Source organism: Tauraco erythrolophus, chromosome 6, assembly GCF_009769465.1.
Source record: "Tauraco erythrolophus isolate bTauEry1 chromosome 6, bTauEry1.pri, whole genome shotgun sequence".
In the NCBI taxonomy this organism is placed as follows: domain Eukaryota; kingdom Metazoa; phylum Chordata; class Aves; order Musophagiformes; family Musophagidae; genus Tauraco; species Tauraco erythrolophus.
Genome location: NC_141470.1, coordinates 7431125 through 7458849, shown reverse-complemented (window position 1 = coordinate 7458849; position 27725 = coordinate 7431125). Strand labels below are relative to the sequence as shown.

Genomic DNA, 27725 nt, shown 5'->3' with positions numbered 1-27725 from the left:
TATACTGTGGCAACACAAGAGAGATGGGCTCCAATTACAACTATTGGCAATGTCAATCCAGTTTATCTGGGGAGTTGCTAGAGCAATTCAAGGCACTCTTCCCAGTGGTGCCAGCCCACAGAACCCCCTGTACAGGACACAGCATTTTAAGAGACAACCAGGCTGGGCTAAAGCATGTTCTTGAAGGACTGGAAGGAACAGTTCAAGACGAACTCCTTCAAGAATGTCCAGTCCGAAGTTCACTCCACTTCACAGGCACACCAGCTTAAGAGAAACATTCATATATGTGTAGATAACACTTTAAAGCATACCGCTTCAACGTGTTCAGTTGCTTTATGGTTAAAGTGGTGTAACGTATCAGCAGCTTTGAAGATAGTGTTCATGGAGCACATTGAACCTAATCTCACAATAAGATTAAGCCCACTTCACAGTTTAACAGTTGTCTCCTTCGCTTTTCCTTCTTATTAAGAGGCAGTGTCTAGAATGAATCAACTTTTACAACTGTTGCCCTTACAACACAAACCATAATGCCAGACCCCTAGAAAATGTACTGACAGTAACATTGTTTGCTCTGATGCATGAGATATTGACACTTAAGCTTTTTCCCTAATATAAAATACCTTCTAGATCAAAAAGACTTAAAGATATTGCACTGTTGTATTTTACCTCCCAATCTCATTCCAAGTATTTATGCAACTGTAAACAAGTCATTTTTATACAGTCTTCATTCCTGTACACCTGTGTTCCAAGGAACTGGAATTCAGTGACACCTTCACTAGAGATACAGTAGCCTAAGCACAGTGTAAGTTCTGTCCAGCTGCCCTCTTCATACAGTAACCAACAGGCCACTCCTCCCACGTTCACACTTTCAGCTTCCTCTTCTGATCAAAGTATGCATCAAATCTGGATAATGCATATTCCTGGAGAAATAAGGGACATTCAATACTCAATACAGTAAACACTGCTGAGTCCTCTTATTTGGGATGGGGAAGCATAATGAGGGTATTAACCGTGGTACCTTCCTAATCCATCATCTCAATGCATTAATTAGCTTCATTTGGGAAGGATAATCTCTCCAGAGGTGTTCCGGCCTCTTGAAACTTCCTCCAATCTTATTTTAACTCTAACACTATTAGCTGCTGCCAGCATGTCAGAAAAAAATAGGAACTAAAAAGGTCAGGATTTCACCAGAAAAGATGGCTTCTGCAACACTTCCTACAGGATATTCAGTGTACCTGAAAGCTGTATCACTTTACATTACACTGAACATGCATCAGGAGTTAGACTGACCCCTTTCTCAAGGACAAGCAGCTACCTGGCATTGATATTGTTGCACACTGAACATCAAGATGTTCTTACATGCACACTTTGACTACTCAATTTCCAAATTCACACTTACACATGCTAGCTTCCCTCTTGCGTGGGATCCCTTACTGCAGAAGATTACTTCACTGCAAGGCATCATCCCACTGCAAGGCCTGACACCTAAGGCTTTACTCTCTGTGTAACAACGGGAAGAATTTCTGAAGTTTTTACCGTCTTAGATGTGCTTTAGATTCTTAAGGAAAGAGCACAAACTAGTAACAAACTGATTTTAGAAAGTTTTATTCCACTTAAGAGATATTAGTTGCTGTGAGAGGCCATTTAATTTACTTCCTGATAATGTACCACAGGTTACTTAAAGTATACATTTTTTAGCTACATGAAACTACAATTAAATAACTTACCAGGTAACCAAACTCAATGGATGAGATCTTTGCTTGTATGATGGACCACAGACCCCAGAAGAAGTGTGATGCAAGGGCAAACCTGAAATTACAAGGCTATATTTATTGAATATCCAGCTAAGTCACAACACCTTATTTCAGTGTTCTGTTAGAACAGCACTTCCTAGCTTGCGGATGTCCACACCTTTTCTTCAAGTATGCCATTAAAAAATAATTCTGTTAGCTTTTCCTATGAAGTAGCAGGGTTTTTTCTTCCCACTAATAGCGTACACCACATATCTAAAGGTTACAATGGACAGAGTTTTCTTTACCGTGTATAAATAGCTTAAAATCTCTTTTGCTGAAGTTTCTCCACTCAGTGAGGTATATAAGTACAGGTAACACAGTGGAAGTCTCAAGACACAGTTGTGAAAGATAAGTTACCTGTTAACTTCTATCACCACCTCTTCTTCTAGTTTGGACTTCTCTTCATTGCTCAGATTTTCAAAGCCGTCATGGAATGTAGAAAGGTAACTGGAGATAAAGTGAAGCTGGAAGGCAAGTAAGCAACAGAGTTACAACTCTGTCTCAAGACATATTCACTTCTCGAAGAATTAGACAGGCTTTTTAATAAGTTGTCATTTATTTTTTCCAAATATCAACAGTGCTGGAGTTAGCTTTAAGATTAATGGTGGTTCTACTAATTGCTTGCAAGTCTGGTTTAAGAAAGCCATAACATCAGGACCACAGAAGACACACTGATACTGCCAACTAATTTCATAGCTGCAGTCCACAACTGCTGGCCTTTCCGTGGTGGATAGCCACATGGCACATAGCAAGTGTTTTCTCTTGAATAGCTAATATGAAGTTTCTATGATTTGTAAAGCAAAGGTGGTCAGGATGACAAAGTGTTATATTTAAGGAACTCATGAAGGAAAGGTCTTGGGAGAGAGCAAGTCCAAAACAGAATCAGAAGAGACTGTTAAGATTTGAAAACTGTGGACACTGGCATTTTATTAATTATGACTTCTGTGCCTACCTGTTGCTGCTTTGAAGGATATTTAAAAACACTGGCTTTGAAGAATGGGTACTTCTCATAGGTGTAATCATACATCCATTCACAGAAGTGATTTCCAATGTCAAATCCTCTGAAAAAGAGATAAAGACTGAGTACCTCAGTATTTGCATACTAGCAATCTGGTTTTGCTTAAGCAAATCTAAAAATCAAGGGTTAGAATTAACTGCAGTTTTGCTAAAGGAGGTAAAGGGTTGATAACTTCAATACAAGTTTTTCGCAAGTTACTAAAATCAATTAGTAAAGGTGGGCAGTTCAGAATGAAAGCTACCAGCTACATGAAAATACTAGACTTTGCTACCAAGTTTTGTACCAATGGAGACAGTTAAAATACTTGGCCATGTACTACATCTCAGAACAGAGTCAGACACATCTCTAACATTAGCATTACTGCAGGCAAGGAGGTCACACTCAAAGTATTTTTAACATATCCACTTTCACATTACTGGAATTCAGGGTTCCATTATGCTCCAGCTATGCTAACTTTTAATGATCCCAATGACTCAACACACTTAGATCATCCTTAAACACAGGTACTAGATGACTGAGGTAAGAACAGAAAGCATTCTGTGAAACTACGTAGTAAAACAGCTAGTACTACTCATCTGCACAGATGGAAAAGCCATTTGAAAGGACTGAAGGAAAAAATGCAAAACTGCCCTACACGGCTATGTACACACACAATCTACCATTCTCCTCATCTCCCTACTAGAAAGAAATTTCGACATGCAAGCAAGAAGCCATTTGTGCTTAAACAAGCCCTCTACTCTGGATCACCAAGGAGCTCCAATAACCGAGTCCGCTCTATGCCTATACGCAACATCATTGGGACCACAGCTGTTTTGACTAGTTGTATTTGCTGTCATCACTAAGAGCAGAATACAATTCACAGGAACAGACAAATAATCAGCAGTGTGGCACTTGCTCTCACTGTAGCACGTAGAAAGTAATACACTTTCCTGCTGAATGAAAAAATATTTACCGGTAGTTATAGCTGCTGTATTCGAAGTCAATGAGCATCAGCTTTTGGTTTTCTGAATTCTCTCTGCCTTCCAGAAGCAAGACATTACCTGAAATGTTTAAGATAATATGGCATATTCAATAAAGTCCCGGAAAAGTTACAGAAAAGTAAAACTCTATCTTAAGAAACATTGTTCAGATAATCCCAGTTATCCTTTAATCTGTGCAGAAGAATGATAGGAAAAGCCATGTTGCACTGGCTGTATACCAGTTCACTGAAAGCTGAGATATATACTATGAAATTTGTAAAGCTGAAGCAAGAAAGTCTTCTTCTGTACAAGCAGAGGCAGATTTTGTTCTCCCAAGCGTCCTGCTTCTCCAGTGTTGGGTTTGCATCTAACTCAGGTGACACTCAGCCTTAGCAGCCCTTACAGAGTTGTTTCTTTCCACAGCTTAAGATCTAAATTATGCAGTATCTCTCGCATCTGCATAGCACTATCAGTCATCACACAATGCTTGGGACAGGAATTGCTTTTCGGCAGCCACCAACTGTTCACTTTGCTCTTCTAGTACGTGGCACAACTGGTACCTATGGAAAAGCTCAGCCTTTTCCTTTATAACAGGAAGATAGCTTTATCTGTCTTTCAATTCACTTTGCCACTATAATTCATCTGAAAGACATCAAGTCTGCCTCTATGAAGTGCCAACTAGCAAAGAAATTTAGAGTAATTTCAATCTCTGCAACAGTTTGTCCCCTTTCCACAGGTGTATCTGCTCTCTATGCCACACCCCTGCATCAATAGAACAAGCAGAGTTTCACCCTCCCGCACCCCTGCCTTAGAAGTTTAGGTTCCAAAGCTTGCCCCAGCCTTATCATGCTCTGACTCCTCCAGTACTGCACCTTGCCACACCAGCAATGAGACCTCAAACTCCACCACTACTGAGCGAGCCCTTCAGACCTCAGATCAGTGGCTTCTTCCCCTCGTGCTGCCTATCCTCCAGGGCAATCCTCTTCCAGGTTGATTCCTCAGCCTTAGCTAACAAGGCTGGGACTCCTGAGAACAGAACAGCCCTGCATATAGTCCTAGTAGAGCATCCTTCCAGCTCAGCCCAGCTTACCCACCGTACAGGTGACAGGCAGCACAAACGCAGCATATCCAACACCTTCAGCCCTGATTCCTTTTCATCTCTTTAGAGAACTGGCTCAGAAAAATTGTTATCCCCCCCCATGACTCCCACAGAGAGTGCACTAAAAAAAGGAGCATAAGGTTTTCCTAATGTTTCTTACCAGTACAAGCTGAGAACTGCCAAGTCAAACAACCCTCGTCTCCATTTTCACCATTCACTGTACTTTTTCCTATCTTTCTTTTAAAAGGACTAAAGTATATCCTACCTCAATCATATATTGCAGACAGCTAAGAAAGGTATAGAAAACACCCAAGGCTCCCATCATCAACTGACTTGTTTTCCTGGTTTTAGCTGGGACAGAGTTAGCTCTTCTTTTTAGCAGCTAGAAGAGCTCCGTGTTTTGGTTTTACTCAGAGGCTCGCTCTGAGAAGAATGTTGATAGCAAGCTGATGTTTGTGGTTGGAAGTGAGACTCCAAGGACTTTTCAGTGTGCCGGAGTGCAGAGGCACGGCGGGATAAGGGGGGAGCATAGCGGGGACAAGGGGGACACGATTCCCCTTGTGATTTGTGGTGCAACTTAAGATTGAGGGCCAAACTGGCCAATTAGTATTCCATATCATGCAGCGTCATGCCCAGTATAAAAGTGAGGGGCAGCCAGAAAGAAGGGCTTTTTTTGTGCTTTGGCTCTTTTGCCACTTTTGCTCTTTTGCGCTTCTGCACTTCTGCTCTATTGCCTTTTTCTCTCTCTCTCTCCCAGTACTCCCAACTCTTGGAGTATTCTCTCTCTCTGCCCCTCTCTCTTTCAGGGCCTCGCGTTCATCCAGGATTGCAGCTTCGGGACGAGACGGGCTTCGCATATGAGGGAGTGGTGAGCATCTACACTGTGTATTAAATCATCTGTATTAAATTGTTCTTATCTCAACCCACGGGTTTCCCGTTTATCCTTTAATTCTCTCCCTCATCCCTGGGGCTGGGGGAGGGTGAGTGAGCGACTGTGTAGGGTTTGGTTGCCAGAGCGGCCTAACCCACGACACTTGTGCTAACAGAGCAGGTGTACCTGCTTGGCTGAATCCAGTTGCGATACTAGACACTCTCTGGTTAGCCTGACGGGCTGCTGAAGCCAACACACTTTGCCTCACAAGTGTTGCACACCAGGAGTGCACAGGCTGCTGTTTCAGGTCAGCTGCCAGGGCAGCACCTCCATAATGTGACCATCTCTCAGAACGCAAACGAGTGACCACAAAAGGCTTAACACTGCATCATTGAACGAGGTCATGATATACTAACAGCTTACCTTCTTGACAGTCATTGTGGCAAAATACGACTGGTGAGGAAGTAGCTTCAAGCAGAGCTCTAGAAAACAGCAATACAGGATCTTGTAAGTAACAAATCACTAAGTTCAGCTCCACTGCCAAGTAAATAATGGATTTTGTTGTAAGAATTTGATGCACTATTCATTTCTGTTAAGACCCTGAACCCATGATCAGGTCAATGAAGCTGGACTTCACCGATCAACAAGTCAGACCAGCAACTGATCACATCAATCTGTAGTCTTATGAGGCTCAGGTTGGTTACAGAACCAAAAATAATCCTCAGCTTGTAAAGTAAAATGAATATAAGGTATTATACTGTATGATGTGTTTGAACAAGCATAAAAATTCAAAGTGAAACTGTGCAAACTGTAAGACAGTAGTAGATGAAATAAGCCTACCTTAGATTTTTCATTTCCTGGGGGAGATTGTAACTCAGGAGTTTGTTCAGTTTTCTAGTTCTGGATTCCCTGGTAAATTTAATCCTCAGCACTTGATTTAGATACCTGTTAAAAATAGAGACAACAGTACAGCATTCGTGACAATAAGTATGCTAGTCTTCTCATAGTAAGATACCATTTAAACTGAACAATCAATAGAGTTTGAAAACAGGAGCTACTAAAGAAAACATTACTATTCTTCAAGGTAATTTAAGTTCCTCAAGTAACTATGAAACAATTTCTGGGTACAGTGAGAGCTTGTGCTCTCAGGCTTTCAGGAAGAAAGACATGCTTGTCAAAACTACAACAGGTCACCTTTTTGCCCTACTTTCAAGTATTGCATAACTTACTTTTCCATTGTTCCAAAAAGCCACTTTGGTTCTTTATTAAACGGCATTCTCATGCCATGAAATCTAGCCATCTTCTCAGCTATTTCAGCAGATATGTCAGGTAAGCTTAGTTCTTCAGTACTTAGTTTCCTGCTCTGTAATAAAATACAGCATTCTTAAAAAACAGTTAATTGATTAATTACAGAAGTGCATTAGTCTCTATATAGTACAGTGTAAAACACTAGCATAGTACTCAAGCAACACACTCTTTTCATCCCAAATGAACTCACAAAATCGCTGTCTTTGGAAAACCTAGGTTGGCCAGCTTAGCTTACTTACACCTTAGTCAATTCTCTTCTAGATCAAGACCTGGGGAATATCACATCTCACACCAAGAATATCTTCAAAGCGGACTGGGTATAAATACTTAAGAACATCAAAAGCATCTGCTCTTGTTGCTGTTAAAGGGAAGTGTTACTCCGTAGCTTCCAATGCTATGTTTGGTATCTAACAGGCTTTTTATCTTCATTTATTAGTCTCTGCTACAGCTGAAGAGTTTTTAGATATCTCTCCCTGGCAAGAGCTATAATTGCGCTCTCCAACACCCAGTATAACCATATCAAATTACAGCTAGCAATTACTACAGGCTGCCAAGTATTCCATTCCCACATCCCTGCTTTTCTGGGCAGTCCAGAGATCTTCTTGTCATGATCAATTAAAACAGCTACCAGCAGCCCACTAATTAATCACGAACGGGACTTACGGGAATGAATTCCTCCAGTCGCCCTTGTGGAAAGATTCCATACAGCTTTGGGCCAAGAGCTCTCTCTGCAAGAATGGCAAACATAACACTTTCCAGAACCATGGCTTCTGCCCCCTACCAAAAAAAAAATTAAATTAAAGCATTAGTTGGTGCTTGCATAGAAATGAACTTAGGTGTGCACAGTAGCTAAACTGGTAAGAAGTGGGAAATTGTAGCTTTAAAAAGACAACATTGTACTAACCAAATTTTCTTGACTACTAACAACTCGTAGTTAGCATGAGTGTAACACAGATGTTTTGCTTTCAAGATTAAAGCTGGGCAAAAAAATCTGTATTACTTAACAGGTACTATTGGTGGGCCAGGTCAAAGGAAAACTATGCAAAAACCAAAACACTGTCTCCTCCCTAATCTGTGGGAACTCTGCAAATTCGTTTCCTGAAGGAGTTTATCCTACTGAAGCATAGTACAGGAACTATAAATGTTATCCTTGGCTACCTGAACACACTTTGGAACACTGCCTCACAAAAGGACATTTTAACTATGCAAGTGAATGAAGTGAACTGAACTAACCAGTTTTTGATTTTGAAAAATGATTTAGGATTTGTTTCCATTAAGCACATTTTATGTCTTTTTAAAAAAAAGATAAATTTGCTGCTAAGGAGCATGCGTCTGAATAAACATTCTTCCTTTTCTACCTCCAAGCATATCTCAAGTTTCAATAACTTTTCTTCAAGTCCTTCCTTACATCAATAAACTCAATCCATCACATTCACAAGCAGATAGCTTTTTAATATGCATGTTTAAAAATTAATAGAAGTATGAACTATGTCTCAAAAATACAGTTAAAAATCACTGAAGCATAGCTTTCTTGATGAGTAAGATTAGCTGTAGGTAAACACAGAAGCCACAGTATAAATCACTACTTCTAGCAATTATGTTAACCAGAATCCAGCTGTACTCAAATCACAGAGGTCTGCTAAGTCTCTGCGTACTTTTGAGCAACTTATCTCAAAGTCTGACCTGTGACACTTTAAAGCATAAGAGTTAAGAGCACAAAATTAAGAAAGCTCTCAGATATTTCAGACTGCAGAGCTTTTCCCGTTACTGTAGTCACTGCCATCTCAGACAGTAAATAACTCTTTCTGTACAAATTCCACTCTTGAGTACACTCCAGGCAGTTCCGCTCATAAATTATTTTTATTACCGGACCACACGTTATTCTGGCATCTTCAAGAAATTCTAGCATTTCATACTGAAGTGTAGGAAAGACTCATTAACTATATTCTGAAGCGTTAACTTCAATAAAAAGTAAAGAGTCATCAAGAGTATCAATTGAGAGCTCAAGACAATTTGCATACAAATGTATTTCATCTACCTCCTCCACTGTTTTTTCCATCTCAACTCTTTGAAGCAGAACTAATGCACCAAAAATAAGTGCTTTTAATCATTTCACATGCCCACACCACCACAGATCTGAACTTTGCAGTTCAGTTCTGAAGCCTAACGCCAAACACCAAAAACCAAATTAAACACAGGTTACTGAATGTCTACTCTATTATTAGGCAACACCGAATTTGTCTGCGCCTGGTACAACACCAGGGTGCTTTAACAGTCTGATTAGAGCAATCCTGTTGGCTGTTCCCATTAAGATGTTAGTTCCTTGTTTTCATATCTTACTGAAAAAACAACAGCAAGTGCCAAAGAAGTGTTCTTCATTAAGATGTCCCTTAATGCATCAGAAGCGACAACCAGAAATAGTGGTATTTCCAATTACTCAGCAGTGCACTCCTGGGTTACTGCTGTCACATCACTGCCTAGTCCTTTAAGACATGCTCAAGAATTTGGAACCTTCTGATGACCCACAACTACACGATTGCAAGTTGGTAAACCTCTGTGTCAGCAGTGTTGACAAGGATGGCTGCATCTCTCCATGAAAGATCTGCTCCAAGATTAAAAAGTGCAGGCAAATATTATTTAAAAGCAGCAGTATAAGAATATTCAAGTCTGAATGCTCTGGTGCCTGACTCCAGAGCACCAGAAGAACTTCCTCTACTGTAACAGAATGCTCACTTTAGAACAAGTCCAATGAGAGCTTTGGAATAATACTATCTATGTATCTCAGGCACAACGGCTTCTCCTTGATAACACCTGATGGACCTTTTACCAAGTCTCCACTCCATGCAGTACTGTCAAGTGTAGGTGTGGAAGTAAACTACTAAAGGACATTAGAAAATCCTATAGCATACTTCATACAGACACTGAACAAATCCAGGTGGCAACTCTTCCAGCTAGTGAACCGTTACATGTTCACCGGAGGACTTCTTTAAAGGATGAAGCATGGTGACTAAGTAAATTATGTACCTCAATGTCTTCGCATACTTTGCAATGTACTTACACTGCCAAGACAACAACCTGTTGTTTTAAGCTCTGAAGCTCTCAATTTTAATAGTTTCCAAACAGGTGTAACATGAGCACTTGTATTAAAAACAAGCTTCTGGAGAAGACTTGATGACCACTTACAACTTAAATGAATACTTAGAGCTGAACGTTGCATTTCTAACCTACCTTCACAAGACTTTTCTAGTATGCAACTCCCATTCAGGCAAGGAGAGATCAAAAGCCATTCTACACTTCAGTTGGAACCGAAGCTTCTGATTATCCTTGCTTCAGCAAAAAGCTTGCTATAAGCCACATGAAATAGGGGTAATTTTCTTCAAAATATTACTAACTATAGCAAAACCAAGACAAAACACAGATAATCCCTGTTAAAAGACCTTATGAGCAGGTAGAAGACTACCCCATCTTTAGTCACAGCTGTCAAACAACAAGCAACTCACAACTGCTACAACGCTTTCACTAGTGGTCCAGAACACTTTGGGATTACCCAGAGGTTTTTCTTCTCTCCAAAGGATGGCATTAACTTCTCTGATCAAACTTTAGCTACGTTTTTTTTACACAGACTCGAGAAAATTAACAAATCCATCCTGACAGGAATTCTTGAGTACACTGATCCAATGGTGCAGTTCCAGCACTGTGAGATTAATAGCAGAAAATAACCTAACAGCACAGAATCACTATTTTCAGGCAACAAATGAAGACAGTTCTGAAGTTCAACGCCTTTCTTCCTATACTACAAAACTTCTATAAGCTGCTAGTACCAGGGTGGGGCTTGTCTGGATTTTTTTTTCTTTTACAGCTTTAGGAACTTTTTTACTGGGTTGGGGTGGGGGGGGTGTGGAGAAAAAAAAAAAAAAAAAATCAAGCCACCTCCATTTTTCATCTCTGAAGAAAACTGAGGAATCAAATCAGTACATTTTTCAGTTCAGTCTTGATTCAACTGATTGAAGCTGTCCCAGTAAATTAAAGGGAAAGTTCAACAACACTTCAAAAGCAGTCATTCAACAAAAAAATTTAAAACCAGTTTCAACTGGGGAAAAAAAAAGCTTGAACTCTTTCAGACAGCATTCCCAGAAGGCAGGAAATACAAGGGGAGAAAAGCAGCACTAACCAAATGAGTAAAATGCACTTATTCCTAACCACTGCCAAAACCATTACAGAGCTGAAGGAGACAGGACATAAACAAGCAGAGCATCTGGCTAACATGCTGGAATGTTATCCTTTACTGAAAAATTACACTCCGCTAAACATTATGCTGCATGAGCAGAAATCATGCCAAATGCAAGAACTTTAAAGCTTGCAGAACACAGATGATCCAAGCACAACTCTAATCAGAAACACTCCGTGCTCAGGAGGAAGTTCTCTCCAGCTCCATATACTTCAATGCATCATAAGATATGGATTAGGTAAAGCGGAGCACTGATCTTCCTCTACTGAAGAAAGCCTAATATTAGAAATAGCAGTGCCAACACCAATGTTAGACATGGCAAGAAACCGTTTAGGTTAGAACTGGAGGGGTGTTTCTTCTAAGTGCAGAATGCTTAAATCTTTCCAAACTGTGTACAGGCACACATATCACAATGTTACTTCTATGAGCAAACTGATTCCTTTTCTTCATGACTGTTTATGGTTTTAAGAAACACAGCCCAGACACCAGGCAGAGTAATTACAGGTTCTGAACAAGCAGAATCACATTTCTCTATCATCTACAAAATTCTGTGACATAAGCAAATTTAATTACTCACTTGCAAGCCATTCTCCTCCTGAGACTGTACAGACTCTCCTTTATTACAGGACCTCTATGAATGAGAAGAAGCAAACACAATGAGAAGATGAAATTTAACATGATTAACCTGCAACCACCAGAACAAAGGGAGCAGAAGTGCCAGCTACAATTAACTAGCTGTCTCAACACTGTCTTGATCTCTGACAGCTACCGCACTAGTATCCATCTGACCACCACACTACTTCAGCAACTCCAGAATCTTTCAAAAGGATGTGCCACTGAGATGTACCATTGAAACAATAACACAACAAGCTCAGAGGAATGTTTCTAATTAAGTGAAAATTAAATCCCTCTGCATGACATCTGGGATGATATTCTTCTTGCAGCTAAAGCACTTGAGATACATCAGAGATTAAATAAAAGCCTTAGAAAAGGCACGTTAAGAAGCTTGCAAGGCACTTGCTTTTTTTCTATTTTCTAAATTTCCTGTGTATAGAATTACTTTACTTACAGTATACTATCTAGGCTACATGTATAATGTATCACTGGCCATGCAAATCCAAGATTTTTTTGCAAATGACTGCCCATGTAAGATAAAGACGTTTCAGTGAGAACTGCAGTTATACTAGTGAAACTTTAACAAATGCTATGCACAACATATCGTGCTGGGATTGTGATCAGTCATTATAAATCAGTTTCAGAGTATCAAACCATATGCTCAGAACTGAACCCCCAATGGCACATGCTTTCAGAGCTGCACATTTAAAATTCAAGATGTAATAAAAACCTTGTCCTTTAAAGGGCTTGAAGGTAAGGAGAGGAGAAAGCAAATATTTGCTTAGACTTAGCGACAGTTTGTGGCTGCTATTTATGTTGCAATTCCACCATTGACTGTTTAAACCAGACTAGCTTTAGAGGCCCATAAAGGTAGCCTGCATCTCCACCTTCCGAATGAAAACATTTGATTCATAGAAACATGTGCATACCTTTCTGTTCCAAAGCTCTAACATGTCCAAAACAAGGGTGGAAACATGAACTTAATGGAACACAGTTAAGCAACACCAGCTGCCTTAGGTACAATACCACAAGCTAATGATTTACACAAGCTATGCAGTTACAGTATTTCAAGAAGCTATAGAAGAAGCGTAGTTAACGTGAATCGATGGTCTTTCAGGAAATACTTCCCATTCCACTAGGATAAGAAGTTTAAAGCATGACAATATGAAAACTACTATTAGCTTATATTCCTTTCAAGGAAATTAACATCATCAAAACGTATTCACTAAAGCTAAACGTGTAACTACTCAGTAGTATTAAAGTCATTTACAGAGGGCTTCTCTGAACAAGCATGTCCTACATCAATCCCGCTCTTGCATCTTACAGATTTTTCTTGAACAGTCAGAAAGTTACTCACCATCCAGGAGTCTTTCCTGATTAATGGTGCTCTCAGAATGGTTCAGTTCATCAGAAGGTAAGCAGATTAGGCTTTTCCCTAGAACCTGAACTGGCATCCACTTTCTAGAAGTCATACTGTATGAAGAGCTAGCCAGTTGCAAGAGTCCACCTCAAATTAGTGTTGAGATAGCCTAATGGCATCTACTGTGCCATCAGAAAGAGACAGTTAGGGATGTGTACTGCAGAGTCATCAGAAAAGGAGACTTCTGCAGTATCCCTTCCTCTTTTCTGTTCCCTCAGCATGGAGCATTAGTGTCCAGAGGAGAATGAATACAAAGTAATTTGTAAATAACTTGCAAAAAGGAATGGGAGCTTGGAGAGGATCAGTCTTCACAAGTGGCCATGTAGTCAGCCTAGAATTAGAAGCCTCCAGTACAGGTGGTCAAGGAGAGTGAAGTAAGCAGGATGCAGTTTTATGTAACAGCAGTTTAAGAGTTCAACTCTAAGAGTTTAACAGATGCTAAAATGGTGTGATTTGATTGTTTTCTAACTGCATAATCACCTATGAGAACAGTGGTTCAAAGCAAAACATCTCATACCCTGAGGTATCTGATCTACACATCTAGCTCACGTGTTCTCGGCTAAACCAGTGAAGGCTTCAGTTCCTCCATAAACTCTAATAGCTCACTCCAATTTATGTCCAATTCTGGGAGCTGTTTACTTCAACAGCAACAAGATGATTTTAAGCAAGTAAGAGAATGATTGAATAACTGCTGGAGGTTTCTAATCACTCTCTCTATGGAAATATTAACTAGAAATGGACACATGCTCTACATCTTTAATATCTGTACTGTGCTTCTTTTACTGTGGGAAGCTTTATCCTCAGAGCAGACCAAGGAATCTCACTACAATTTTAGTAAGGGGAGACAGCTATAGATAGGCACAGAGACAACAGGAGTTGATAGAGAGCCTACCTGGCGACCCTGTAAATTGATTTTAAGACAGGAAGTCTCAGGTATAAGATGAAAGTCCTAGAATGGGAGACATTACACATCATCTGATCTGAGATCAGAAGATGACCAGACAGTGTTTATACATCTGGCAGCTTGACACAGAAAATCGAGTTCTTCACCATTTTCTTCCTAATGATCCAAATGTATTTCTCTTGTAGCTAGATGAGCTTTGTATCAAAAATCCCAAATGATGCTTGGCAGAATTCTGTATGGAGGAGGAACTTGCAGCTTTTTTCCCCAAATAACCCTTAGGTCTGCCCACAAATTTAAATCTCACATTATAACTCAATTTTTCTGAGTTTACTCAGCTTTAGTAGTTTTCAAGACTTCAAAATACTGCAATACTTCAATTCAGACGAATCCCTAGGAATTCCAACCCCAAGGAATTACAAGGAACTTTACAATTTACTTTACAATTACATTACAAGGAACTGCCTGAGAGGTTAGAGGCAATCTATGCAGGCAAAACTTTTCTTAGTTCTAGAAGCTGTTGGAAGACATTGATTTGAACTGCAGGGTATGAGAACACAAACAGTTTTAGATTCAGCAATAACTATTTCTGCTTCTAAGAATCTGCCATTGATCACTGATCCCTGCCAGAGCTGAAGGAAATGATACTAATTTGCTGAAGTCCTGGAATCTAGCATGTGAAGAATAATTCCCAGTTCAAGCCCTACAAAAGCCACAAAGACATCTCCAATCCTCTTCATTTCAAGTTACCATTCTCTTATGAGGGAGCAGAGGAAAGGAAGGGGCAGTACTTTGATATTTTGTTATTGCTGTAAACATTCAGATGCACAGACAGTAGCTGGTGCTACTTAAGCTTTATTTTTAAACAATGAAATCCAGTACTAAAGAAAACGAAAGCTGTAGAGAATGCTCCAACTTCAGAGATCTCATACTATACCGTGAATCGTGTCTGTCACCTGGAAACCAGAGTGCTCTAGGCACGATCGCATGGGCAAGCCTGCAGCAGAGAACACATGCATATACAACTAAAGTGGTACATTACCCCCAGAACACCCTTAACTCCACCCAACACAAATACATCCCCGTAAGAGGTGCTTGGTTTCTCTCAAGCCGTCTGCCAGTGCCAGGGATTTGTAGTTACTCCATGCTACAAACAGACATGGACACCAACAACCACAGAAGACGTTGATAATTACAGTTACACAGCAGTCTGCATTTTATTTAGTTACAAAAAATAAAAGGCAGCAAGGCAGGTATGGAAAAGAGACTTACCACAGAACTGTGGCAACCATTTACACTTATTTTGCGTCTGCTCACACAGAAGTTGAGAGACCAGAGAGGAACATTAGGTATATTGGTTTGTTTTTCCTCATTTATATACAAGATTTTGTTTTGGTTGTTGCCAAGTTAACAGAGCCTCAGTGAATCAGAGTTCAAGGTTCTTTTGACATGTGTAAAAGAAGGGGAATCAATCCCCAAGTTATCTTTTTATAAGTGAACTTCAAACAAATCCACCTTAATTTGAGTTTTTGTTGATGCTATCTTATGTCGAAATCCTATCAACATTTCTGAGATGTGGGAAGTTTTGGTTGTTCTGAATTTAAGTAGAAACACTGCAGTGATCTGCACATGAAATCTGATCTTAAAGTCTGGACATTAAACCGTATATTGTTGGAAAACTTTGTTTCCATTGTTTTAACACTGATATAGCCAACAGTTAAAGACATTTTGTCATGAAGAGGTTTTACTTTAAATGCTCCCCTTTAAATTTAGCAACTAAGCTGGAGCAAGAATAAGTGGAGTAAGACACTTCTGTCTTTTCAATGTAGAACATATCTGCATTGTGCCTCAAACATTTGAGTTTTAATGTGGTTAGTACTTTTAACCTGTCACAAGCACAAATACTTGTCTTAAAAAAAAAAAAGAGTTCTGCTCAAGGATATACTCAAGAGAAGTCCTTGATTTTTAAACATCCATGCCAGTGCGACCATTCGTAACAATGGCCAAGTCAGCTCAGTTCATCTCCCCCCATCTCCCCCCAAAACAGTCATGCACACAAGAAATTGCCTTAAACATATCAGCTATGACAGAAGAAGGCACAAAGCCTTCCCTGTGTGGCAGCTTTAGCCAACTGGCATGGTTTATATTGGATGAGTTTCATGTACTGACATTTGTGTCTTCCAAGATTCATAATAAGCAAACTGGGGCTATTTTCAAACTGCAAAAACAAGGTTCCTTTAAAAGGTGGCTCAAAGAATTATGGTGCCAGTATCATTCATTCTTAAGTTAGTATCAGGTGTCTATTTTTCACTTCTATTAAAAATTTTAGCTTAAACTTATCTTTTGCATGCACCACAATTTGGTATAGATTGCTACAGATCCATAGTATTTACAGTGAAGGAATAAGAAGAGCTGGTATTATTGTTTTGTGCTCCAATTCCAACAGAAAGTAAAATGGACAAGAGTTAAAACATGCTACAAAAGGCTCAAACAAACAAGTGGTAACTACTAATACCCAGTGGCAGTTACAATTAAGTCATTGAGAATTAAGTTGTGATTTTAGCATAAGTTCTCAAAATTGAACTTAAGCAGTATCTCAATTTCTACAGGGCTTAACTTAAGCAACATCACTAAAAAAATATCAAATTACTCCTTCTTAACAGGCTTGTCGTAAGATTCTGCTTATGCCACCCAGAAATTCTTAAGAATCCTAAGCAAGGTTTTCAAAATACCCCAGTAAAACAGTTTGCTTATATTTTAACTTGCATTTAAAGTAGAGGGGCTGGAAGAGACAAATGTTTGTCGACAAAAAATTGTGAACCTCAATGCAATCTGAAAGTTTTACCTTGGGACTTTCTCTGCTTACTTAACCTTTAGTGAACTGCACCAACAAGAGCAGTCATTTCACTGCCACTATGGAAATAAAGGAAGTTAGACATCTCAAAAGATCCTTCAACACCAAGAGTAGAAAGGTTAGAAAGTTACGAACACACTTTCAATTTTCAAACCGAATTAGTTGTGATTTTAGAGCCCAAAATTTCATTTTGATTCCTTCAGTGGATAGGGGTACAGAAAGGTAAGTTAAAAAACCCTGAGGGAAGAGGAGGGCAGCCAAATTCTGGAGTCTACTTGACTTTTCCTTTGAAATGTAAGGGAAAGGCCACATTTCTTCACAGCTCTTGGGCAACAGAAGTTTATCACTACAGCAGTTTTACAGCCCATGTTCCTACTCCAGCCTTCTACATATTAAGTCAGTATTACATTAAAACCATTAATAATTCTGAAAGAAATTCTTATCATCAACCCTGGGAGTCATTTTGAAAACAAAGTTTCTTCCGCTTTGCTTTTGGTTTCTCTTAAACTAAAGCAAAGACTATTTAAGCTTGAATTAATGAACTTCTACACACTTTTCTTGTTTAACAGTTCAACTTTCCCAACACACATATGGTGGCGTAGCCAAGCATTTCATGCCATTTCAAACCACTGGAATCTCTTACGCATTTCTGGTCAAGTTTCTTACCGCAGGAAAGTTCCTGTATACCTCTCAGAGTATAACAAAACAACAGTTTAAAGCCAGGTAAGTGACAGTATCCAATGAGATTTTTTTTAACAGTAAGTTTGGTCAAGGCAGCAAAAGCAGGAAGAATGGGCTGAAATTTCAGGAACATCCAAACTCCTGCAGATATTGGATCAGTTATTCAAAGCAAGTGACTGAATACTGGAAAATATCAAATTAATGGATAATAAAACCAGACCCTCTAAGTCAAATAGAGACAACTGTCAACATTCAAATGTAATTTTATGAAACTGTAATTTTTCATAAGTTTAAACACTTATGATTACTTATTTACAATATAATCAAGTGTCTAGCAGAGATGGGTAAGAGAAGATCTGCTGTACGGTCCTACAGTGACAGCCTGTAAGCTTTAGAAGAGATCGCCTTTACAAAATATTCTTGATTTTAAACCTTACAATTTGAAACAGATTTACCAACTGCTTCTCTTAAGGATTGACAAATTTCAATGCTATTTACATTTTACTAATGGAATAAAAGAAAAGTAACATTAGAAGAGACCAACATCTGGTTAAACTTCTATGCCAGCTGCAAGGCATATCACACATTTAGGAAAGTATGTTTTGGAACGAGACGGCTGTACTGTATTCATGTTTGTGCTTCATTTTTATTCTAACACTATAGATCAAATTTTCCAGCATCATGATTACCCAGGAGATCTAATAAAATGCTTGAGCACTGTACGAGTTTGACAAAACCTTCACCTTCAATCTCCAAGATTCATAAGTGCTACCAAGATTAATATAATGCAGTTTAGTCTCTTACAGTCTTGCTAGCAATGCCAAAGTCCTACCTACTACACAGAAGCAAGCTTGAATAACTTCTCTGAAACACCACAGTCCAAACTTAACACTATAAACAAAACATTTATGATCAAACAGACAGCAAACGGGTCTTCAGCTGATACGCACCAGTCAAGATCTGTATAGGAAGGAGTGTAAGTTCTAGACAGTAACAAACTATAAAGAAAACTGCTTTAAGATAGCAAGCTTCCCCACTGCCACTAAAACACAATCCCCAAAGGATAAAGCAGCACACAGTTGCAGTGTGTCACAAATGAAGATCTCCAAACGTATTACAATTAAGCTACAGAAACCCTCCCACTCCCAAAGCACGCTACATACTCACCATCTGCAGGATGGCACCATACAAGCGCAGGAGAACTTTCCGTGGTTCATCTGCAACTGTCTCAATGGTATCAGGTAGCGAGCACTGAAACAGCATATTGCTGAGGCCACCTCTATCAACAGAAAGGTAAGTTTAGGATGAGCATACGTGTTTCATTTTCGACAAATTAGAGGTGCACTAATCCTGTTAGTACAATTAGCTGATCTACTCTAACATGAGAGACAATTTTCCAACAATACTAATAACTCGTAACATATAAGGCTTCCATAAAAAAATTGGGAGTTTCATGCTTCGTAATGTATAGTTCACCATCAAGATCTATTGATCCAAACTACAGGTCAAGCTGTGAACAAACTGATGTAAGATGCAATAGGCAATTAAAATAAGACATAGACTTCTATTAACTTAATTATTTTCAGGACTTCTAGAAAGTGATGCTGGAGTCTTGTTAGATATACTTGGTTGTACAAGCAAGCAAGACGACAGCAGAAAAAGCTTAAAACCATGCAGTGAGTATAAAGCCCTAAACCTGAATTACGAGCTGGTATCACTGGGATGGCAGCTACAAAGATTAGCTACAAAGATTTAACCTGAATACCTGTGCTACAGCATCACTGAGGAAAGCCTTACTTATGCTATCATTCCTAGGTACTCGTTTTGAATTTTGAAATTTACAACCAAAGCAGTTCTTTAAAACAAATAAATTGCTCATGTATTTGTCAAAACTAAAGTCACCCTTGGAGTCTTACCAGGTAAGATACAAACTAGGGAGTCCTGTGCTTCAGTCATTCAGGGGTTACACAAGCATGCTGGCTTTTCAAATAATCACCATTTCATAATGGTGTTCTTACAGGAAAAAGCAACAGTATTTGTCTTCTACAGGTTTATCAAGCTAGAGAAATACTAGATTAGAGAAGCTAAGTTTTTTGATTTCTAGCAGTCCACTCAACTCACATTTTCTTTACTACATTGTCTTTCTGCATCCTCTTCATTATCAATATATTAATCAGTAAGCTTTCAAATTTCCCTTCTACAATACATTTTCCCTATTACTACTTCTTTTATAAGAGAAAAAAAGGTATTGAAGCACCTGGTCTACTTGCAAAACAGAAATTAAAATCTGCTCTGCTGAAAAAAAATCTTGTCTGTCTCACCATTAAAGAAAGAACTTTCAAAACCAGACACAATCCAGCTAAGAGTAGCCAGCAGTAAAGGCATGAGGTGGCACAGATTTAAAAAGTAAGTAATTTTACTTGTAGCACGCTACATAACTTACTGCAGTAATTCTAGAATTTAAATAGTAGTACCTCTGGCACATTGTGAGTAATGCAGTTTTTCCGTAACACCCAAACCAAAAGTATTTAGTATTACCTTGCAGTGAGCTCTGATCCCAGGAATCCTTAACAGATCCAAAATGCAGTTGCTAAAATGCAGTTCTTAGTCCTAACCTGACACTCATATTGATGCTTTTTCAAACATTTTTCTGGGTTCTCTTACAACGTAGTGGGGAAGTAGTTAAGACTTTCTGGAGAAAAAGGCTACCAAGAAGTAGGTGATCTGTACATATTTACTAGGAGACGATGCAGAGAAGAAGGGCCAGCCTACATATCAAAAGTCAATGACTGAGAAGGAAAAAAGAAATCTCAAGAAAATCGGGTAAAACAGCAGCTGCACAGTATGCTCAAGAAGGAAGACAGAAGAGAACCGGGTGGCTTGGCAGGCATCCAAAAAAGGATGGTTAGCAATAAGAGAGATGAAGTAACTTTGAACCATGAAAGTGCACAGGTAGAAAAAAAAAAAAGAAAAAGACAGATGGCCGGAAAGTATATCAAACTAAGAGCAAAACCAGACTATTCAAATGCAATCAGAGCATTGGTTAGTTACACCAACTACACTTCCAGCTCCATTTAAACTGTGCTAGACAGTTTTTTTGAAAAACATTTGCCACTTTTTCTAAGTCTCTGATAAAGATTTTGGTGAAGATAACCAATACTGAAATAGAAGAACTAAACACACTGAAACTCACTTTACAAAAAATACCAGACTAGAGCTCAAAATCCTGTACCAACAGTTATGTTACTTATTTAAATACATTTGCCCTGCATACAGTGCATGAAAGCCCAGAAACTCTTCTTTTTTATACCTCTCCAGCGAAACTGGAGCATCTTACTGAGGCTGAACTCCCATTAAACCAAAGTTTCACTATAGTTTCATGCACTTAAGGCTTCAAAAGTCACCTCTAATCAAGGAAACCCATACCATAGTCCAGTAAAAAGTATTGTTCTCCTGAAAGGTCAGTAGACTCAGCAGCTTGTTTAAGGGTCAAAAGGGCATATCTCACTCACACAGGTAAAGCTACCAGCTAGTCCACTGCTACAAATTACTCAAAGGTAAGCCCTTCCACAAGGGGTCACCTATTTTCAAAGCTTCCCACAGCTTCCCCTAAATCACAGCCACAGCAGTCCGATGTGCTTATATACTTGTACTCTGATTAGATATGAATCTATTTCTTTGCTCTCACACAAGGACTGAAGCCCTTCATCCTGCCACACTAAGTACCTAACAGCTGTCATGGACACAATTTGCACTAACACAGTCAAAATGGCAATACTGACAGACGCAGTAGAGAAGGCACACTGACTGCTTCGTTTTTGTGAAACTAGGGTCAGCAAACCAATGTGATGCTGCATTCTTTGTAGATAAAAGTGGTGAAAATACTTTTGCCAAAGTAAACACAATAGCATGGTTTTACACATTCTTAAGTTTCAGCCTATCCTCTCTTCCTCCCAATTTGAAAACCATCAAGCCATTTTGAAGTGGGGTCTCAGAGGGGAAGTTTCTAAGAAACGCAAGAATAACTGTGCTAAAACTTAAGGCTTTAGAAAATAAGTATCAAAGTCAGCAGCACACACTAATAAGGATGAAAACAGAATTAAGCAAGTCAGATTATAGACACATTATCAGACTAGTCTACTGTCCAGGAACAGTATCAGTCTTCTAAAAATTCTCTCCCTTCATAAACGTCTTATGATCATGTGCAGAGAGGAGAAATAATTTAAAAATACAAATACTATCTGCACTAGCTTTCAACCAGTTGCTCATTTTTAATACGGCTTTTAAAATGCTTTCAGAAATGAGCATGATAGGTTTTGATTATGCTTTCATATATCAGAGCTTCATCAACAGTTTATGTTCTCTTAGCTAACTGGGACTAGATTTGCATATGTCTCTACATCAACAAAAGCAGAAACACTAAGAAAGCAAACTCGGGACTGAAGAGAAGCTGACAACTTCTGCATCCTTTGAAACTGTACGCGACTAACATTTGATCAGGTAGAGCGATCAAGCACCAGGACATTAGACAAGCAGTCCGTAAAAGTGAAACCCTGAACTAAATAGCACACAAGACTGATACAAAAACGAGGCGAATTGCGCAAGGATCTCAAACACACTACGTACGGCTTCTAGCACAGCCCCAATTTACGTACTTCTGCTGCCAGCGCGCTGAGTCACAAGCACTTGTTACTATATATGCTAAAAGATGATTCACATCGTCGACGCACAGCATCTACCGGCTAACTTCTGAATTCTATAACGGGCAGGGCCACGCCAGAAGAGGCGCTTCTTTTCTCCGGAGGGAGCTCCGTGCCCGCTGCAGCGGTTCCTACCGGCTCCATCACTTTTACCGTCAGAGTGCGGGGCCCCTCCCCGCGCGGGGGGCCGAGGAGCGGCCGCCGCACCAGACACCGCGCACCGCCGCCGCTCCGGGGCGGGGCGGGGGCTGACGCAGCGAACTCGGAGCCTCCCGCCCCCCCCGGGCCAAGGCGGCCGGTCCCGCCGGCCTCGCCTTGCCTCCCCGCCGCCGCGGAGCGGAGGATGCCCGCGCCGCCCCAGAGCGAGTGCGGGAGGCAGATGCGCAGTCGCACCCCACGCAGCGGCAAGCTGCTCCTCTCCGCCCAGAAAAGCAAATTTAAAGAGGATTTTTTAAAAAAAAGAAAAAAAAAGGGAAGGAGAAGGAGACCCTCAACTCCCACGCCAGGAAGCGGCTGACTCTGAGCGACCGGCCGGCCCCGCCCCCTGCCCGCAGGGACCAGCCATCACCACCCCCCCCCCCCTCCACTGACCTGATGGGGCTGATGCGCAGCTGCTCCTCCCGCAGCCCCCGCCAGGCCCCGGGCAGGAACTCCTTACACCACAGATACGCCTTGCGCCGCGTCCGGGGGTCGAGCGGCGGATCCTCCTCAGGCGGCGGCAGCAGCAGCGCCGAAGGCGAAGTCGCGGCGCCCCCGCCTCTGCCCGCCGCGATGGGGTCCTTCCCTTCGGGGTCGGCGTGAGCCAGCGGTGAGGGGGGCTGCCCGGCAGCGGGGAGGACGACGCCGCCGCCGGCACTGCAGCCGAGGAGGAGCCCGAGCGGGGAAGGGTCGGTCTCGCCGTTACAGAACTTGGTCTTCATAGCGTGGCGCAGGCGGGCGAGTGAGCGGCCGAACAGCGGGCGAGCGCGATCGCTCGTCACCTCGCGACGCGTCCTTCCGCGGCGAGCGCAAACGGCGTGCTCGCTCTCGCTCCCGCCCCCCCGCTTTTATACGCGGCTCGGCACGCGGGGCCGCGCGCCTCACGCTTTTCCCCTCTCCTGATTGGCTCCCGACTTTCGCCTCCAGCCTGGAGCGGGGGTGGGGAGAAGCTGCGAGCGAGCGCGAGGAGCGCGCGCGCCTTCTCCTCGCTTCCCACAGCGCCTGGCGATTGGTGCGCGGGGGATCACGAGGCGCTCGCTCGCGCCGCCGCGGCCGCCCCTGTGCGCGAGGGGCGGGCGCGGAGCACGCCGATTGGCCGTTCGCCGGTTGTCCCGGTGACCGGCGCGCGCAGCTCGGGGTGGGGGGCGAGCGCGAGGTTACCCCTCCCCCCCGCTCCGCGCCGCCGCTGCACCGGGGCTTCTGCGCGCGGCCCGGCCCGTTAGACCCCCCGGGTCCCGCTGCCCCTTCCCGCCGGGCTCAGCCCTGCCCCCGGGAGCTCCTCCGTGCCTGCCGCTGGGGGCTCGGCCCCACCCGCCGCTCCAGCCCCAAGAGCATTTAATGGGGGAGGTTCGGGCCGCCGCGGAGGCTCTACCGGGGTGGGGGGCTGAGCCGGAGGTGAGCGCTGGGGGCGGAGGGAGGGAGCCGGCCGAGGTCACCTCTCGGCGTGCCGGGCGGCGGAGCCGCCTTTGCTGCGTCTTGGGTTCTGCGGTGTTTAACTGAGCTGGTGCTCCCTCGGGGCTGGCCGTGCCGAGGCTTCGTAACGGGCTGGCGTCGTTCGCTCCCGTGACTTGCCACGGAAACGTGGGAAATGTCTGCTGTAGAGTGGATTACAGCAAGCAACCATGTGTTTGTTCAAACTCCGCTTCTTACGGAAAGTTACTGAGCGAGTTATCATCTGCGAGGGCTGATTCATGCCCGTATGGTAAACTGGTCTCTCTTGGCTCAGGAGAAAATCCGAGCTGGACAGAAAGGTAAGCCACAAGAAGAAAAATAATCTCGACACGCAGTGCTTCTGAGTATCTGTGTTAGTTTTGGCAGTGGAAAGCTGTTCTCCTGTTACAGGAAACGTCAGCACCGGCCTTCCCGTCCGTCGCAGCTCACGAGGAGCGTCTGAGCGGTGATGTCACAGCCTGCTGTGAGGTGCCACAACTTTCCTGGCCCTCCTGCAGCTGGAGGCGATGGGAATGATGCCTGGTATATTACATCGCCTCGTCATAAATGAGCAGTAAAGGAATAAATTACCTTTAAGCGTTGAACTGCCTTTGCGCTTCTCTGATTTTTTCCTTCCTTTGGCTCTTCTCCCTTGATGGTCTTTTACTGTACGTAAGAAGCTTGTGGGCTATTTTAATAATAGTTGTCATTATTGTGGCAATTTTTGTTGGGTTGCTGGGGGTTGCTGGGTTGTGAGAGACTCTCTGATATGCTCCTTCCCTCATCCCTCCCCAAACTATTTAACTGCATGGGCTGCTCCCTCATTTTGTCTGCATGCTTCACTTGAGCACTCCAGTGCTGGAAAACCCCCAAATAGCGAAGGGATTTTCTGAGAAGTGGCAGGAGAGCTCCGGAATTGGCTTCAGGACTGCTTTGTGCTGACAAAGCAGCACAAACTGTCATGACTGAGGCATACCAGACCCTAGTTCAGAGGAGAGTGATGTATGGATTAGAGATGCCAGACTGGGACAGAAGAGACGTAGATTCTCTTTTCTCCCTTCTGTTCCTCAACTCTTTGTTTACGAAATAAAATCCCCTAATCCGAGCACAGATTAGGGTGCTGGAAAGGGGACATGCAGTGGCTGCTGGAGATGGCGACACAGGGCTGCGGAGAAGTCCTTTCTTTTACAGGTCCCTGCTAAAGCACCTTACAACATTGCTGATGTCGAGTAGCTGAATAGCAAAAAACAGTTCTACAGATGGAAAGCTGATTCTGCAACAAACGCTGATGATGCCTCTACCTGTGGGAAGAAGTGGTGAAAATGCCAGAGGAATTTGCCTTTCAGACTGGCCCTTCTGTTTCCAAGTGCTCGAGCTTCACACCACTTTGTCACAGCATGAGTAACAGGACTTTTTTTTTTCCTAATTAGAGTTATTTGACTGATTTTTTTCTAGATTGCTGTTAGTGTGGAAAGAGAAGGCAGAAAAATCAGAGAAATAAAAGATTTATTTTTCCTGGGTAGAGAGAATTCTATCCACTTTTATTAGGCAAGAAGACTCCAACTTGTTCATACTGGCCATTTCAGTGACATTTGTTCATACCAAGTCATAAGCTTTGCTTCAAAACCTCAAATAATCTCTTTCAAAGCCTCAGACAATTTAGAAGCAGATAGGAAAATTAGGGCTCTGTTTGTTTTATATCCTTTTGATTACAACACACCTTTTCTTAGTGTCAGTCTAACTTGGGTTTCAGTCCTATAATGACTTCCATTTTGATAAGTATCCTGGATCCATATGAAGCCCATACACATATTTCCTTCAGACATTTGTTCTGCTCATTACATCATTTAGTGTTTTAACACTTTGTTAGTAGTTAATAACTCATTGTAGTTTATTGTTGAATTTACAAAAAGAGTGTAACTCACTTGAAAACTGTTCAGGATGCTTTACCACAAACATAGTCTGTCTTCTGGGGAACCACAAGCATGTGCAGTGCAATAAAAGCGAGAACAAAGCAGTAGAGGAACTCACAGAAATATGATAGAGGAACTGATAGAAATAAAGGTGAGTAGTCATAAGGGCTGGCAGGTTTAGTTGATACGAAGGCATATCAGTATGTTACCTGCCAAAATTATTTTTCTTTCATTATTCCTGGAAAATAAATATTGGTTAGGGAATTCATTATTGGTTAAGATGACTTTCATCTTTAAGTTGTGGGTAATAGTTCTTTCAGCCATGTTATCCCACCATTGTGCGTTTCAAATGTGGTTGATTTGGACGGGCAGGAAGCCATGTAGCAGCAGTGGCATGGACTTGGTCTTATTGAAAGCCTATGCGGCAATGCCAAGGATGGATGGTCTGAAGGCATGATGCAAACCCCAGTAGAGTACATTGAAAGACAGATACTGGTTTCACTAAACATGAAAATAAATAAGTTTTTGCTCTAACGCAAGAACTTCCCTGGTTTGGTTCAAAGCATGCAGAAGGAGCAGTGTATGAGAAATTTCTGCTGCTATTCTTCATGCAGGATATTTTAAATGGATAGAGAGGTTCTAAGAGGGTACTTTTCATAAATTTTAAGTTCATATTCAAATGAAACAATCAGAAAAAAAATATTTCTTCTGCTAGTATGTGATATTTGCCGTTCCTAAGGAGGAATCTATTACACTTAGATAAAACATATAGTCAAATTCAACAAAACTAAGGGTTCTGCAAACATCAGAATTTATTGAAAACTAAAAGGCATCAGAAAAAAACTCAAGAGAATTAAGAACTGAATTACTGGCTCAAATGCTCCAATGAACAATTAAAATACTGGACTCAGACTTGAGAAACGTGATAATGTTCTCAAAAGCAGCTGACTCCTGTTTTCATTTCTTGTGCACTAGAAGCACCTTGTTGGGTAACAATGTGGTATCCTATCCAATGGATTAGCCAATCAACCAGGCATCTTCCTAAGTAAGGGAAAAAGGCAAATGTGTCTTCATGTTCCTGATGTCAGATTTTACACCATAGCAGACACGCTGCATTAGCCCACTTTTTGTAGATAGTAGACATGGGTTCTGTATTTATGTTCAATTTCAGATTCCATCGCATAGGTTAATCTGCTGTATCATCTAGTAAATGAAACTCCTTAAGAGAACAATTCTCCAGCTGCCTGTATCCCCTGGATAACATGGCTTTAAAGCCTGTGAAGGAAGTAACGGTGAGATAAGTAGAGTTAGGGCACAGACAAAACACTAATTATGCTGTAAGCAAGGTCTGGACTAAGATCCCCTCTTCTGAAATGATCAGAGGCTTGAGAGTTTGTGACTTCTGCTGCCACTATGGAGGGAGACAAAACTACTCGTCACAGAAATCTCCTTCCCCTCAGACAGTAACAACAACTTTTTTTCTCTGTAATTTACTTTTTCCCTCAGCCCCTTACCATGACCAAGTAATCTATTACTTCAATGGCTGAACAGAATATAACGGTCAGTGAGTCCACTACTTCCTTTGAAGTAATGGAGACACTTCTTCACCAAGTCTCGATGGAAATCTCTACTTTTCACAGGTTCTGAATGCAGTCTTAATCACATATTCCATCAGGAGAGCGCATACGTCTCTTTTCTGTGACAGTATTAACATGAGTCATGTGTTAATTTATGAA

At 41.5% G+C, this 27725-nt stretch overlaps 1 protein-coding gene across 3 annotated transcripts; it reads right to left on the bottom strand.

The window, feature by feature from the left end:
* Window positions 1–828: 828 nt before the first annotated feature.
* Window positions 829–23367, bottom strand: CHKA (choline kinase alpha). 3 transcript variants are annotated; one of them, XM_086613209.1, is made up of 12 exons: window positions 23039–23367; window positions 18915–19026; window positions 11854–11907; window positions 7712–7825; window positions 6970–7103; window positions 6581–6685; window positions 6164–6222; window positions 3764–3851; window positions 2746–2854; window positions 2151–2257; window positions 1728–1809; window positions 829–920 (listed from the first exon to the last, which is right to left on the bottom strand). In XM_086613209.1, exons 1-12 carry the CDS (start codon window positions 23365–23367, stop codon window positions 861–863), a joined length of 1353 nt encoding a protein of 450 aa, XP_086469335.1. In that variant the 3' UTR covers window positions 829–860. The 3 variants fall into 3 exon arrangements, with proteins under 3 accessions (XP_086469335.1, XP_086469337.1, XP_086469336.1); XM_086613211.1 differs by lacking the exon at window positions 7712–7825; XM_086613210.1 differs by lacking the exon at window positions 11854–11907.
* Window positions 23368–27725: the final 4358 nt, after the last annotated feature.

Coding starts and splice junctions, on each gene's coding strand:
- CHKA (XM_086613209.1), bottom strand. CDS start 23,367: ATGAAGACCAAGTTCTGTAACGGCGAGACCGACCCTTCCCCGCTCGGG. Junction 11,908..18,914: donor ATGGTGCCATCCTGCAGATG/GTGAGTATGTAG, acceptor TCTCATTCATAG/AGGTCCTGTAATAAAGGAGA. Junction 3,852..6,163: donor CCACAATGACTGTCAAGAAG/GTAAGCTGTTAG, acceptor TAAACATTTCAG/GTAATGTCTTGCTTCTGGAA.